The following is a 15,484-nucleotide window of genomic DNA, read 5'->3' as shown; positions in this document are numbered from 1 at the left end:
AAGACCCACCCCCTCCCCCAATTGAGGATCTTGTAGTTAAAGCTCAAGCTGCAAAGTAAATTGAAGATTACATGGCTACAGATGTAACTACACTGTTGAGGTTTATTTAGATTAAATAAATCTCAGCCAATTAAGTTAGTTTATTCAGTTAACATTTAAATAAATGAAGATTTAATCAGTTAAATTATTCGTGAAACAAAACTCCACTTGTTTCCAACGTACACATATTGCAGCTGGCACTGTCTTAATCCATGATTTATTAAACTCTTGTTTACTGGATTAACTCATGTAGATGGACTGACACACAGGTTGATCCAAAAATAACTATTCTTCCTGGCTTTGCATAATGCACTGAGTCAGAAATTAACTACATTATAGTTTAGCATGTTGTGCAAACTCAATCACTATGTTTGAAAATTGTATAAGCCAAGTTTTATTCTCTGTAGTGTGGATATTTGGGGTCTCCCTATTTGATTTATAAAAACTGTTCTATTAGTGGCAGGATGTAATCAGATATCACCCAATATTTTAACAGTATATTTTGATTCTAATTCATGCTGCTTTACATAATAGAGGTTGTGTCCAATGATTATGTCCACCAAAAGAAATGGCACCAATGACAGAATAGTTTCCTGTCCCTCTTGCAGCCTTTCCATGCGGATCTGATGAGAGAGAATGGGAGAAGCTAAACTAAACCTTAGCTGTGTAATCTCAGCTAAAATCCAAAACTCTTTAGGCTTAAATTTGGAACATAAAATAATTTTATTTTGTTCACATGGTTTGGGGATAAATCTCATTACAGAAATTATAGTTGATCCAAAATGCAGCGACCTGCATCCATTTGGACTTCCAGCATTAGGAGCTAATTACACTAGTTTTATAGACCCTGAATTGGTTGCTGATTTATTTCTGGATCCAATTTAAGGTACTGGTGCTGACTGATAAAGCCCTTTATAGGTTGGCACCCAGATTCCTATAGAACTGTGTGAGAACGTGAGACTGGGATATATAAGAATGCGAGACTAGGCTGAAGTTGCCATAACCTAAAAACGGAGCATGACAAGACAAAAGCCAGGAATCTTGTCAAAAAGATCCTTTCAGGAAATAGATAAGGAGGAACCAAATTGCTAAGGATCAAAGAAGAAATGTCACCTGAAGATGGACAAAGTAGGCCAGGTGCTGAGGACACAGAACCCCCACCCCATTACCTAATTGGGTAATGAACTGTTTGCAAGCAAACAACCAAGCTAAGAGAACAACATGGATTATTGTTCCCAATAGCTCCTGGGCAAAGACCACCTTAGCCATGGCTTCTACCTGGTGTTCCAGGAGGATCTGTGAATCCAAGAAGCCTTCTGAATCATGGCCCTGCTCCTGAAGGGGGAATGTGACCTTCTGTAGGACCACAGTAGAACAGATGTTCATGGAGGTCATGTCTATGAACAAACAGCAGCTACATCTTACTCAGATATAATCTGAGTGTGTTTCTCCCTATCCACTCCCTAGCAACCTCCAGGCAGCAGGTTAAGACAGCATCCCTGTCCTGCCTGTCCTGTCCAGGGTTACAGAAATACAGCTGGGTATCAGCAATGTACTGATGAGATCATCTCAAATGGATAAATGATGGTTCCCAACAGTAGGACTGGGTTCTGTAGTATCCACTCTGGAGTAATCATGGGCTTGATCATTCTTCCCCTAAAATTACACTATTTCTATTGTATTCCAAAACTCATAAAATCTAGCTGTCCTTCATAAACTTAACTATATTTCATGTATAGTTATTTAATATTTATAGTTAAATAAGGTTTGAAAAATATTGAGCATGATTTATATTACATTTTCCCCCTCATTGTAATGGATTTTTGGGCCAAACCAGATGCAACTTAGACATTTTGTGCTTTACAAAATATACCTTCTTTCATTCTAAGCAAAATGAGGAGTCAAAATCTTTGTTTCAGTTAAGGTTTCTACAGCAAAACCTCAGTTTAACAGACCATGTTGGGAAATGTCTGTTCAATCCAAAATTCCATTACTTATGTAATTTCATAATTGACTTTTTATATCATCTCTGTAAATTAAATGTTGTAAACTGACACAAATGACAAATTGATACAAATGATGTATCAATTACCTAATTATGCAAATTGACAGAAATGATATAAAATTTCATCAGTTGTCCAGATTACTTCATAAATAACAGACTTGGTTAACTGTGGGTGATGTCTAATGAAAAATTGGCTACTGCATCCAAAAACTCCTAAACCCAGGTCCATTAAATCAAATGTTCACTGTTTACTTCTACTGAAAAGGTGAAAACAAAATGGCATTCTCAGGATGCCTACAAAGAAAATTCCAGGTTAGAATACTGAGCATCAGTACCAATATTTTCATTGTATTATTTTCAAACTTTGAATTCAAAAAGCTTGGAAAGATTTGACAGGAACTTGAAAGTCAAATACAGTGGTACCTCGGGATACGAACGCCTCTACTAACGAACTTTTCGGGTTACGACCAGCTCCGGCCGCAAAAATTTACCTTGATGTGCAAACTCCGCCTCGGGGTACGGTCATTTTTCCACTCTGACACGTGGTCCGCGGCCATTTTTCCGCCCCTGACACGTGGTCCGCGGCCGTTCTCCTGCTGCGCCACGCCGCGCCCGGACGTTCTCCCACCGCGCCGTGCCGTGCCCGGCCATTCTCCCACCACGCCGCGCTGCACTGCGCCCGGCCGTTCTCCCACCATGCCGCGCCCAGCCATTCTCGCACGGCGCCCAGCCATTCTCCCGCCCCTGACGGGAGGGGAACGAATTAACGGTAATTACATTGAACCTTATGGGAAAATTTGCTTCGGGGTGCGACCAAATTCGGAGGGCGGAACGGATTAACCGGATTTACATTGAACCCTATGGGGAAATTTGTGTCGGGTTACAACCAACTTGGGATACGCCCAGAGTCATGGAACGCATTAAGTTCGTATCCCGAGGTACCACTGTATCTCCATCTAATTTCTAGCAAGACCTTATCAGCCATGACTGTCCTTGGAACCATATCTAATTTGTAAGTAAAATGAGCGTACACATCAGCATATCATTCGTAGTATTTTTTTTTTTAAAAAGCTCAGCAATTATTTCCCTTCAACTAGAAGGTTAGTAAAAATATACAAGGGTTGAATGAAAAGCAATGTCTCCAATGTTATAGGTCACCAACAGATGGCAGTACTGATTCACTAGAAGCTCTCACTTTAGCATCTGTTCTTTCACTTAAATTGGTGGAGAGTTGCTGTGAGAAAAGGTAGTGTTGCTATTGTTCATGAAATGGAAGCCTGCAGTGAGTACTTCTCAGTGTGCTTTAAGTGACCCACTATGAGATTGATTTTTTTAATTTCCAAGGAGTCCCTCCAATCTAATTCACCATTAAATGCAGGTTAGTTATGGTGATGACTATATTAATGTCATTACTTACATTTGGGCCAAAAATTGTAAAGATGAACTGGGAAGTGCTGATTTGTGTGATCAAGGACAAAGTGGACTCCCTGTTACAGCAACAAACGAGTTTCACATGAGAAAGGTTGATGAAATGATAAAAAAGAATTGGTGGATCACCAAAGGGAAATTGCAGTCAAGCTTGGAATTTCACAGGAATGTGTGAGTCACATTACTGAGTTCTTCAGTACTGGAAGATGGGTTCCTTGCATGCTGATGGTACAGATGAAAGCTTCAATTGAAATTTGCCAGCAATTGTTGTCATGCTATGAGAATGAAAGCAAGGAATTTCTTCACAGCATCATGTTAGCCAACAAAACATGGCTTCATCATTATGACCCAGAAGCAAAACATGATCTATGGAATATCATCACAAAGCTTCACTGCAAAAAATCAATCAATCAGTCAAAACCCATGCTTTGGTATGAAAATTCATGGTTACAGTTTTTGGCAATGCAAATGGTGTTATTCATAGGTTTCATTGAACCTGGCACCACTAGCAACTCATTGCTACATTGCAACTCTCAAAATTTGAAACAATTAAACAGGATTCAGAAATACAAAAAGGAAATTGCAATATTGGATCTCTTCATCTTACCCTATTTGACATGTAGTCCAGACTTGGTGCCATGTGATTTTCACCTTTTCTCATAAGAAATACCTTTAATGGGCATCTGACTCAAATGAAAAAGTAGAAAGTATTGTCAGGAACTGACTGAAGAGACAAAGTATGGAGTTCTTTTGTGATGGCTTCAAAAAGTTTTTCTATTACTGGCATTAAGTATATACTGAATGCTGGTGATTATATGTGGTCTATATAGGTAATAAAAGAGCTCTTTTTGAAGATTATTTTCTGTTTCATTTATTAAAATATCCCTTTTAAAACTAAAATTATAGAAGTGGAGGCATTACTTTTCATTCAACTCTCATAAAAGGTAAACTACTTGACAGATAAATCACCGTGGGCCATTCCTGCCTCAGAGTTACATATTGATTAGCCACAGTCTGGCTCAATGGCTGGATGGTCTTCTCTTAAAATTTGCTTCCAAGAAGACTGCACGAGGGTGACATTTCTAGTAATTTTCCAATATTTATTTTTGCCCGTTCTAAGTGGAAGTGCAAATTTTTTAGCCAGCAGGAGTTTTCACTAATTGGTTTTTGTGAATCTCAATTAAAGCAGAAAATTTAAACTCTGTGTGTGATGACATAGAGAAGGGAAACAAATAGCTGTCAGATTGCCAAATAAAGATCACGTTTTGACCTCCTGGAAACCTAACTACATGCAATCTTGATCAGCCCTGCAATGAGTTTTACTGATTCTCATCCATTGTCTTCCTCGCTACATCTCTTTACTTCTCCAGCACACAGTCCGTATTTATTTTTGAGCCCAAGGAAACAAAACTACATACCAGTCAACAAAGCTGTTGTTGTTTTTCTTGTAATGTCTTGTTTTGAACATTATACAGTACTGTGCAAAAGTTTTAGGCAGGTATGAAAAAATGCTGTAAAGTAAGAATGCTTTCAAAAATATATATTGCAATTGTTTATGTTTATCAATTTACAAAATGCAAAGTGAGCAAACAGAAGAGAAATCTAAATCAAATCAATATTTGGTGTGACCACCCTCTGCCTTCAAAACAGCATCAATTCTTACACTTGCACACTTTGTACACTTGCACAAAGTCAGGGATTTTATAGGATTAGAGTCAGGTGTATGATTAACCAATTATACCAAGCAGGTGCTAATGATCATCAATTTCATATGTAGGTTGAAACACAGTCATTAACTGAAACAAACAGCTATGTAGGTGGCTTAAAACTGGGTGAGGAACAGCCAAATTCTGCTACTAAGGTGAGGTTGTGGGAGATAGCTTTATGTCACAGGTGATACACCATGGCAAGACTGAGCACAGCAACAAGGCACAAGGTAATTGTACTGCATCAGCAAGGTCTCTCCCAGGCAAAAATTTCAAAGCAGACTGGGGTTTCAAGATGTGCTGTTCAAACTCTTTTGAAGAAGCACAAAGAAATGGACAACGTTGAGGACTATAGTCACAGTGGTCGGCCAAGGAAACTTAATGCAGCAGATGGAAGACACATCATGCTTACTTCCCTTCGACATTGGAAGATGTCCAGCAGTGCCATCAGCACAGAACTGGCAGAAACCAGTGGGACCCAGGTACACCCATCTACTGTCCGGAGAAGTCTGGCCAGAAGTGGTCTTCATGGAGGAATTGCGGCCAAAAAGCCATATCTCCGACATGGAAACAAGGCTAAGTGACTCAACTATGCATGAAAACATAGGAACTGGGGTGCAGAAAAATGGCAGCAGGTGCTCTGGACTGATGAGTCCAAATTTGAAATATTTGGCTGTAGCAGGAGGCAGTTTGTTTGCCGAAGGGCTGGAGAGCGGTACAATAATGAGTGTCTGCAGGCAACAGTGAAGCACGGTGGAGGTTCCTTGGAGGTTTGGGGCTGCATTTCTGCAAATGGAGTTGAAGATTTGGTCAGGATCGATGGTGTCCTCAATGCTGAGAAATACAGGCAGATACTTATCCATCATGCCATACCATCAGGGAGGCATGTGATTGGCCTCAAATTTATTCTGCAGCAGGACAATGACCCCAAACATAGCGCCAACGTCATTAAGAACTATCTTCAGTGTAAAGAAGAACAAGGAGTCCTGGAAGTGATGGTTTTGCCCCCACAGAGCCGTGATCTCAACATCATGGAGTCTGTCTGGGATTACATGAAGAGACAGAAGGCTTTGAGGGAGCCTACATCCACAGGAGATCTGTGGTTAGTTCTCCAAGATGTTTGGAACAACCTACCTGCCGAGTTCCTTCAAAAACTGTGTACAAGTGTACCTAGAAGAATTGATCCTGTTTTGAAGGCAGAAGGTGGTCACACCAAATATTGATTTGATTTGGATTTCTCTTCTGTTTGCTCACTTTGCATTTTGTAAATTGATAAACATAAACAATTACAATATATATTTTTGAAAGCATTCTTACTTTACAGCATTTTTTCACACCTGCCTAAAACTTTTGCACAGTACTGTATATCTTATGTTAGCTATCTTGTGTTTCACTGCCTTTTCTAAAATCTGCCAGTTCATTTGGGATTCTTCTCTCCAAGTGTGAATCTGTACACCTCTGTATTATCCTAAGCACAACTTCATTTAAGTACATAAATAATTATTGCAATGGTTCAGTAATGTAAGCATTTTCCTGCATCTCATTTTTTTGATACCAATATATAAACTAATCTATACACCTGTCTGTAATTCAATCTTGTTCCATATTTATTGACTTAGAGCTGTTCACTTCCTCTTTGCCTACAATAATTCAATGGGTATTTCATCCCCATTTGGTGATTACATTTCCTATTTGGCAGCTAAAGAGCCCTCCTCAAATGAGGCTTGGAGAAGATTTCCCAAGAAGCAGATGCTGTGCTGCCAAGCCCCAGCAATAGTGTTAGGGAGCAGTTAGACCCATTGGACCTGACTTGAATCAAGCAGACTCTGATGTAGACCAGAAGCCTCCTCCAACCAAGAATGCTGATATCCGAAGGGAGAGCAGGAAAAAACAGAGCAGCACTAGAGTGGTCAACTGTGGCAATAGACAGCTGGACCTCAGAAATAACCTGCTGAAGGAAACCAGATCTGATCAGCACCAGGTGTCTGTTAAGGCAGGGCCAGAGGCTGTTAGTATTTATGGAGGCTTAGTAAGTTGCAGACTCTATGCCTATCTGTGAATGCCTCTATGAACTCCTGATCTCAAGCTCCTAGCTGTTAAGACATTTCCTTGGGATTGTACTCTCTCTCGTTGCTCATTGAAGTGCGGTTTGCCAATGTATGAAACCTGGACCAAATTTACAACTTCAGAATTAAACCTGATGGATTGATTGCAACCTTAAACTAGATAAACATTGCTGTTGAGAAACCAGAATATATTCTTTACATAAATGTTTGTTATTCTATAATACTATTATAAAGAGTTTCATTATAGTTTTTCATCCTTTATTAGTTTCATTCACCTAATTGTATCTTAGCTGTAACTTTGCTTATGATTTTGACATTAAAAAGATCTAATTTTCCTGTTCTTATTTTTTATTGACATTCTTCACTGAAATATCTTTGTCCTTTCTTGATTAATACTGAAAGTATGCATTCAGTCATCATAGGTTCTTGTTGTCCAAGGTTTATTCTTTCACCTTTCCCTGGCCATCACAATAATTTCAGAAAATTGGAGATGTGATGTGCAGTTCACATCCCTGGGTGGTCTGACCAATATCCAGGATAACAGAATGAGACTGCAATCTAATCTGGACAGATTGAAAAATTGGGCCGAGAGGAACAAGTATCTTTTTGAAAGGGAGAAATGTAAGATATTACATTTATGTTGGAAAAATGTAGGGCACACATACAAGTTGGGAAATTCATAGTTTGGGAGCACTACCTGAGGTGCATTGACAAGAAGTTGAACATGAGCCAGAAATGTGGTCCAGCTGCTATCAGGATAACAAAGTTTTGGGATGCATTAAAGAAGCACTGATTCAAAGACAAGTGAAGTTGTTATTCTCCTCTACTGTCTACTTGTGAGATCATACCTAGAGTACTGTGTACAGTTTTGGATCCTCATTTCCAGAAGGATATTGACAGATTATAAGAAGGTGGCAATAAATACGATAAAGGGACTTGAGGAAATGTTCAAGCAACTTTGAATGTTCAGTCTGGAGGAAAAAAGACTGAGAGGAAGACAGGATATCAATGTTCAGGTACACAAAAGGTGCCACAGGGAAGATGATCAGGAATGTTTTCCACTGCTACAGAAACTAGGGCCATACATAGTAACTACAAGCTGCAGTTACAACTATTCCACTTCAATATAAGGAAAAACTTCCTGATCAGATCTGTATAATGGTGGAATAGTCTACTTACATAGGTTATGGATTCTCCATCTCTAAAATTTTTTTTAAGATGATCCTGGATTAGAGGATTGTTGTGGTCCCTTGTAACTCCATAATTCTGTGATTATAGTTTTCTGTGATGTCATCAAATTGATTCTGACATTGTATATCCAGTGATGTCCTTCCACAGAGTCTGCAGTTATATTTCCTGAAGTAAATAATACAGAAGTGTGTTTGACTAGTCCCTGCAGGTGTAGATAAATTATCTTCAAATTCAATTAACCTATCTCATGTGTAATTGCATTTATCCAATTAAAATCATCCTGGATTCTACCATTTCTCCAGCTCTTGCATTCCAGTCTCTCAGTAGTATTGTGTCCTTTCCAGAAGTCTCATTTAGTACTTCTTGCAATTTGCCACAGAATTCCGCAATGTCTTCTACCTTTGCCTCTGTAGTAGGAGCATAGATGTGTATAACTTAGATGTTCACTGGATATCCATTAATTCTAATATACCATCCTATCATTTATTGGATTTTATCCAAACACATACTGTACTGAGTAATGTCCTTTTTGAGTGTTATTGCCATTCCATTCTTTTGCATGCTTCCATGCCCTGAATAGTAAATCCTGGTCCATTCACATATGCCTAAAATTTAATTTCTACTTTGACAGTTTCAAGTATATGACATATACTTCTCATATGTCATATTCCTTTTTCAAAGCTGACAGCATGGGTAACTGTATTACCTTGTGTCTAGCTACATCATTACCTCTAGATCTACTTATGAAAGTTCCCAAATAATTAAAGGAATGCTTTCAAATTTAGCCAAGCCCAATCAGTGTCTCTGGTAACAAGATAGAAGCGATGGGCCATGGGCCATTTTCTTCCAAATGGAGAAGTAGAGTTCCTTCTTTTAGGTGGACTGACTTCCTTCATGCTGCCTGGGCTAGTTCTTGGATGAATACATTTCTAGGAAATGTCCACAAATTTAACCAAAAGATTCAAGGATGAGGATTGCATAGAGAAGTAATTTTATTGTAGGTGCTAAGCAGAACTAATTATGTAAAGAACAGCACCTGCAGAATCTAAGGATCTGCATATGCTGAGGTTTAAAACCTATTTTTTCCCCCGCCACCTTTTGGTTGTAATGGACCATTTGCAGTCTATTTAGTTGCTGATATGCTGTGTTTTCCCAGGCACTGTTTTTCTCCCAGTGCCAGCTCCTGCCCTCACACAGGCCTATGGAACCCTACCTGCCCTTGTGATTTCCTCTTAACTTCAGCTCTCCCCTTAGATGTTACTGGTGAAGGCGACCTTACCAGGAGTTTCTGCTCCCATGCAGCTCTAAGAGTCAGTGAAACTACTGAGCCTTCCTATCAATCAAAATAATCATCTGGGAAGACTAGTTTTAATTAACATCTTTCCACATTGTTTGCTGCGAACTGTCATTTGTCTTTGGCTGGGGTTGCCCAACACTCTGAACAACGAATTAGTCAGCCATAATTTTGCCTAGCATGCCATACATCATGCAAATCAGAAAACTGGATTGAATAAACCATGGTTAACCACGGGCAAATGAATACAGATTGTATCCTGCTATGTGAATCTCAATAATACGAGACTATGCCCCACAGTAGATTCACAAGAGTAATAAAAAAATAAAAAGCAGCACTGTCACAAAATTGTTTTTTGGAGACCTGAGACAATCCACCGAGTACAGTATCAGCTTTTTTAGCAAGACCACGAAAGTAGGTGGCGGGGGGGGGGGAAGAAACCCTCGTTGCTATGACAATGGAGACGCTTTCGGCTTTCCTCTGTTCTCGCAAGAATTGGCAATCCCGCGAGAAGTGCGAAGGGGGAGAAACCTCTTAGTAACTCCTGGTCCCACCCTCTACAATTAAACCCACGCTTTCTTTTCAGTTCATCTTTGCCGGATTGCTCATTACTTTTGTTCTCTCCAAGAGCCACGGGTGGTTTGGCACAGTACCGTACCACAGTACTGTGGTTTATTCAATGAACCATGTCGTCTGAGTTCATATTCGCAGTGAGCTGCAAACTGCCTACCAATGTTGTATATTGCCTTGCGCATAACCATTTTCCTCAGTACGCAGGAGTATTCGGACCTCTCACTATGCTCCGCGGGGACAAGGGTGCATAGGGTTACGGTCCAAAGCGCCAAACCTCAAGCATTTGCGAACGAATTATGTACTTCACATTACAAGCCGCTTGGTAGAGGGCGGCGCCCTAGGAAAGTGCACGTTTTGCGCGTGGAGGATACATCTCCCGCACCTGTCAAGTGAGCGGCTCTTGTACTCCTTTTTTCTACCTTCTTGCTGTTCGCAGTTTCTATAGGATACCCTTTCACATCTTAGCAGTCCTCTAAATGCATTGGCCGCCGTTCCCATACTTCCAGCAATGGTAGTGGCTGGCGATGCTCGGTGGGGACGACGGCAGGTGCAATCTAACGCAAACGGAGTTGGGGACAGAGGCTGTCCCGGTAAATCGATAGCCTTGCCAAAGGCGTGACTCTCTGAAATCTAGGTTGCCAGGTGGAGGGCCCTCCAGTGGCATAAGTAAATATTCCGCGGTTTCGGAATATCAACGCAGGCTAAAAGACTAGACCAAGGGAATAACGTTTGTGGCTGCAAACTGCTTCGGGGAACTGCTCCAAGAGTACACCCTCCACCCCTGCTCCATTCGCCAGGCGCCGAGAATAAACTTCAGCTCGCGCCCTCTCCCTTGGCGGCTCTGAATTCCCTCCTCGCCCTTTGCCTTTATTTGCGGAGAGGTCGCGAAGCGGCTCGACTGCCGAGCCGAAAATGCCACCCCTAACCTCCGCCGCCGTGGCGCCTCCTGCTCCCGCAGCAGGCAGCGAACCCAGCCCCGGCGATGAGGTCGCGTCGGCTGCCGCAAGGGCTGCCGGTCCATACGCAGGCGGGCGGGTGAGCGGGCGGTCCGGGGCCCGGACGTAAGATGGCGGCGGCGTTGGCGGGGGGGAGGAGGAGGAGGAGGAGGAGGAGGGGAAGACGGAGGACGGGGGGGTGGCTCTTGTGGCTGTCGCGAGGCTCGGGCTGTGGAGGCGGCGGGCAGTTGTGCCCGGGCGCGCAGGACGGGTAGAGGGAACCAGACTCCAGGCTGGCAGGACCCGGGCTGGGGCCAGGCCGCCATGGGCTCCCAGGTGCTGCAGATCCTGCGCCAGGGTGTGTGGGCGGCTCTGAGCGGCGGCTGGTACCAGGACCCGCACCAGGGCGCCGGGGTCAACGCGTTGCACCTCTACCTGTGGCTCTTCCTGCTTGGCTTCCCTTTCACGTTGTACATGGTGAGTGAGGGAGCCGGCCTGACACATCCCCACCAGGAGAGGAGGAGGGGAAGGGGCTTTTTGGGCTTCCGTCTCGCGTTCGGGTTGGGGGCTACCGCCTTTGCCACGTGAGGAGGAGTTTTCCCAGTCAGGCTGGGCTGGGGAGCCGCCTTGAGACCATCGCCCCCGCTCTCCCGCTGCTGTTTTTACTGTATTTTGGAGGCGGAGGGCGATGCAGTCGGCGAAGGGGCCATTGCCTCCTTGTTCAGGTTAAACGCTGAGATAAGCTGGTCTGCGGAAAAAAATAATAAAATTGAAAAAGAAGTCCAAAGCCAACCCCGGCTACTTAAAAACCCAAACTGAAAAGGTCGCGGTGGTGTGACCTCTGTCCTGTCGATTGAAGTGGCTCCGTGGCTTTTTTGGCCTCCTCACACATTGTGGATTTTTTTCCACAGGAAATGCTTTGTGTGGAAACCAGTGTTCCTGCTGCATGTAAAGCCGAATGGGTGGCAGTCTTACACGTGGGGTGTTTTGCTGAGTGTCTGTGCCCTCCGAATCCAGGATTGGCTGCAGCTTGTCAACATGTACGATTGCTGAGCGTGTAGTAGTGAAGGACCATGGATAAATAACCAGGGGTTACAGGACTCAGTCCTAGAAGTACAGAAACAACAGCTGAGGAGGGAAGGAAGTGTTGGTGCTAATGTTGCACAATTGGTTATGCATCCCTGTCTGTAGTGGGATAAGTAATGCTCTGTTTTTTGAGTAGAAATCCTGCAGTTGGAGGTGTCATTAAATACTCATTGGATGCTCTTCCTAGTGCTCCTTTTATTTTTATTGGTATTGATGTATATTGTTAATTTAAATTGATAACTATTGTCTTGACTCAGGGAAATGACAGAAGTCCCTGAAGTTATAGATATAAACAAAGAGAAGCCATGTTAGGATGTCTTTATATGTACTTTTTAAATGTACATATTTGAGGTCTGTTTGAATTAGTTACGTGTTTCTTTGAAAACTTAAAGGAAGTCTTTTGTGCGTGTGTGTACCAATATGGAAAACATGTACTGTGGAAGAGGTGAAAGACACTATGTAAAACTTTGATAGACTACAGCATATATTTCTAGTATGTTTTAAGCCACATACATTTGTATGTTGTGAATTAATAAATGAGCTGATGAAGAGAGACAGTGGGATTTTTCTCTTGCTTATAGACAGATAAAATTATTGTAACTTAAATCCAGTCAGGTTATGGGAAAGCTATGAAATAATTCTTAGAATCACTTAGATTTTTTTTCTTATGCATTTACTGTAATATCACTGATATTCTTCAGCTACTGAAGACTAGATGTTGGTAGTAGTGGCATATACACAAATATTTTTGATAATTTGATTTCAGGAATCAATGATTAGCTGAAGAGTTATGGAACAGAATTGGGAAATGAACATGCTAGATACGATTGCTGTCTCATTCCCCTTATCAAATTCACTTCTAGTGTAAGGGAAACTATTTTTTTGTGTGTGTGTGAGTATGGTGTTGCCATGACAACCAGACATTATTGCGCTTTATTCTTGCAAATTCTAGTAAACATAAAATACTTGGGAAAAGCTGACTTGTGAAAGATTTATGTTGTTCATCAAATAAGACTCTAGAGAGAATTGTGCATGAGCTTGCAACTAGAAGAGTAAAAACCACTGGTGTGCTACACAAACAGCTTACAGTACTCTCTCGAAATCTCTTCCTCTGCAATCTTTCTGCTTTGGGTGGGGGGAGAAAAAAAGCAAGCGATTTCTGTATGCCTACAGAATGTCTCTCCTTTGCCTGACACTTTCCTGCTGCCAGTGTGATTGCATTGCTTTCGATGTGTAGAAGAGCAAACAGCTTGCTCTCCTAAAATCCCTCTCCATCTCTCCGCTCTGTGGGGGGTAGGGGGGGAAGGGTCTGGCAAAAGAGAGATTGCCTACAGAAATTGCTTGCTTTTTTCCTCCCCCCCACTCTCAGAGTGAAGAGATTAGAGAAGGGATTTCAAGAGAGTACTGTAAACTGTTTGCATAGTTGCCAGTGTGATCTCATTGCTTTCAATGTGTACAAGACAGTAAGTAGGTACTCTAGCATTCCAAAGGGCAGATGAGTGGTTAGGAGGCAAACAAAAGCCAAAAGCATGAAACTGACTAATCTTGTCTCTTTCTAGCCAGAAAGCACAGTCGCAGTCATGTGATTTCCCACTTAGTGACTGCTTCGCTTAGTAGTGGAGTTGCCAGTCCCAGTTATAGTCTTAAGTGAGGACTACCTGTAGTAGTCATGATTTCAGCCTTTTACTTTAAGGAATCATATAATAATATATATAACAAAATTGGGCAAAATTTTCCATCAAATGAAAAAGCATCTTCTCTTACAAACTCACTGTTTATTTAATTCAGGCAAACTATTCTTTATATCACGTTGGACAAGTGATGCAGTGAAACTTTTGACTCAGCATCTGAAGGTGATTAGGGTCTGGATAGAGAGGAACATATTTACGCTGAACACTAGCAATACCAAATGGCTGAGGTTATGAAGTCCTTCTCAGTCCAGAGATGGTCCATGCATAGGATGGGGTTATGTTCCTCATACATAGCTGGTTTGTAATCTGGTGGTTCTCTTGGATTCTTGGCTCCTGCTTGAGCAGCAGGTGGAGACCATGGCCAGGAGACCCTTTGTACAAATACATTTTGTGCGTCAGTTGTGGTTTTCCTTGGATTAGAAGGCATTGCACATGGTCACTAATGCCCTTATCATCCCACAGTAAACTGTTCCAACTCCTTTCAAATAGAGCTGCCTTGAGTACTATCCAGAAGCTTAAACTAGTTCAATATGCAGGAGTCTAGGTAGCAATGGATGCACCTATACTTGCCCACATAACACCTCTACTCTAGGAACTGTATTGGTAGCCACTCAGTTTCCAGTAGAATTCAAGTTGCTGGTTATTACCTTTAAAGCCCTGTATGGCTCGGCTGGGTTATCTTCAAGACCATCTGCTCCAAAATGAATCTGTTGTTGTTGTTTAGTCGTTAAGTCGTGTCCGACTCTTCGTGACCCCATGAACCATATTGCGCCAGGCCTTCCAATCCACTAAAATCAGGGAAGGAAGTTCTGCTAAGGGTCCTGTCCTCAAAGAAGTATTATCTGTTGGACACCATAGTGAGGTCTTCCTAATGTTGGCTCCCCTCCCATGGAACAGCTTACTCCCATATATATAGACTACTACTTGCCTGATGAATTTTTGCAGGGATGTGAAAAATACTGTCTCTCTAGTTCTGAGAGACAGTATTTGGGCTCTCATTATGTTAAGTTTGGGCTACCATTATGCTTGTTATTGTGATTATTTTTTGCTGTTTTTCATATTTCCTTACTTTGTATACTGCTCAGAGCTGTACATGTATACAGAAATCAGTAACAAGCATGTGAATGGGATATGCAAACTACATTATCTTCCCTTATCAAAACTTGTACTTAAAATACTAGCCAAACAGCTATTTATTTTATTTGTTAAATTTATCTCCACCCATCTCCCTCTAATGGGGGACTCTGGGAGGCTCACAAAATCCATTAAAACAATAAATATATAAAACATAAAGCTATACAAAACATTACCAAACATGAAAAAGTCCAAGAGGCTGATGGTTACCAGAGGTGCAGACGACAGGCCTGTTAAGGGGCTAGCCATCCCCACACTTGGTGACTTCTCTCCCCACCCCACCCCAGACCAGGTGGCAGAGCCAGGTCTTCAGATCTCTCCGGAAGGCCAGGAGTG

The 15,484-nt window shown here is 41.8% G+C and overlaps 1 protein-coding gene across 8 annotated transcripts in view; it reads left to right on the top strand.

The window, feature by feature from the left end:
• Positions 1-11,420: 11,420 nt before the first annotated feature.
• PCNX1 (pecanex 1) overlaps positions 11,421-15,484 on the top strand; it is a 113,289-nt gene continuing 109,225 nt past the window's right edge. For all 8 annotated transcript variants that reach the window (XM_088145579.1, XM_088145572.1, XM_088145578.1 and 5 more), the window contains exon 1: positions 11,421-11,714. In XM_088145579.1, coding sequence (XP_088001705.1) covers positions 11,562-11,714 — 153 coding nt within the window. In that variant the 5' untranslated portion in view covers positions 11,421-11,561. The remainder of the gene's footprint in view (positions 11,715-15,484) is intronic.

This window comes from Python bivittatus, unplaced genomic scaffold, assembly GCF_059951505.1.
Source record: "Python bivittatus isolate LINGU-HERP-01145 unplaced genomic scaffold, Pbiv_v1 ctg000480_np1212, whole genome shotgun sequence".
Lineage (NCBI taxonomy): Eukaryota > Metazoa > Chordata > Lepidosauria > Squamata > Pythonidae > Python > Python bivittatus.
This window is presented reverse-complemented; position numbering and strand designations above follow the sequence as displayed.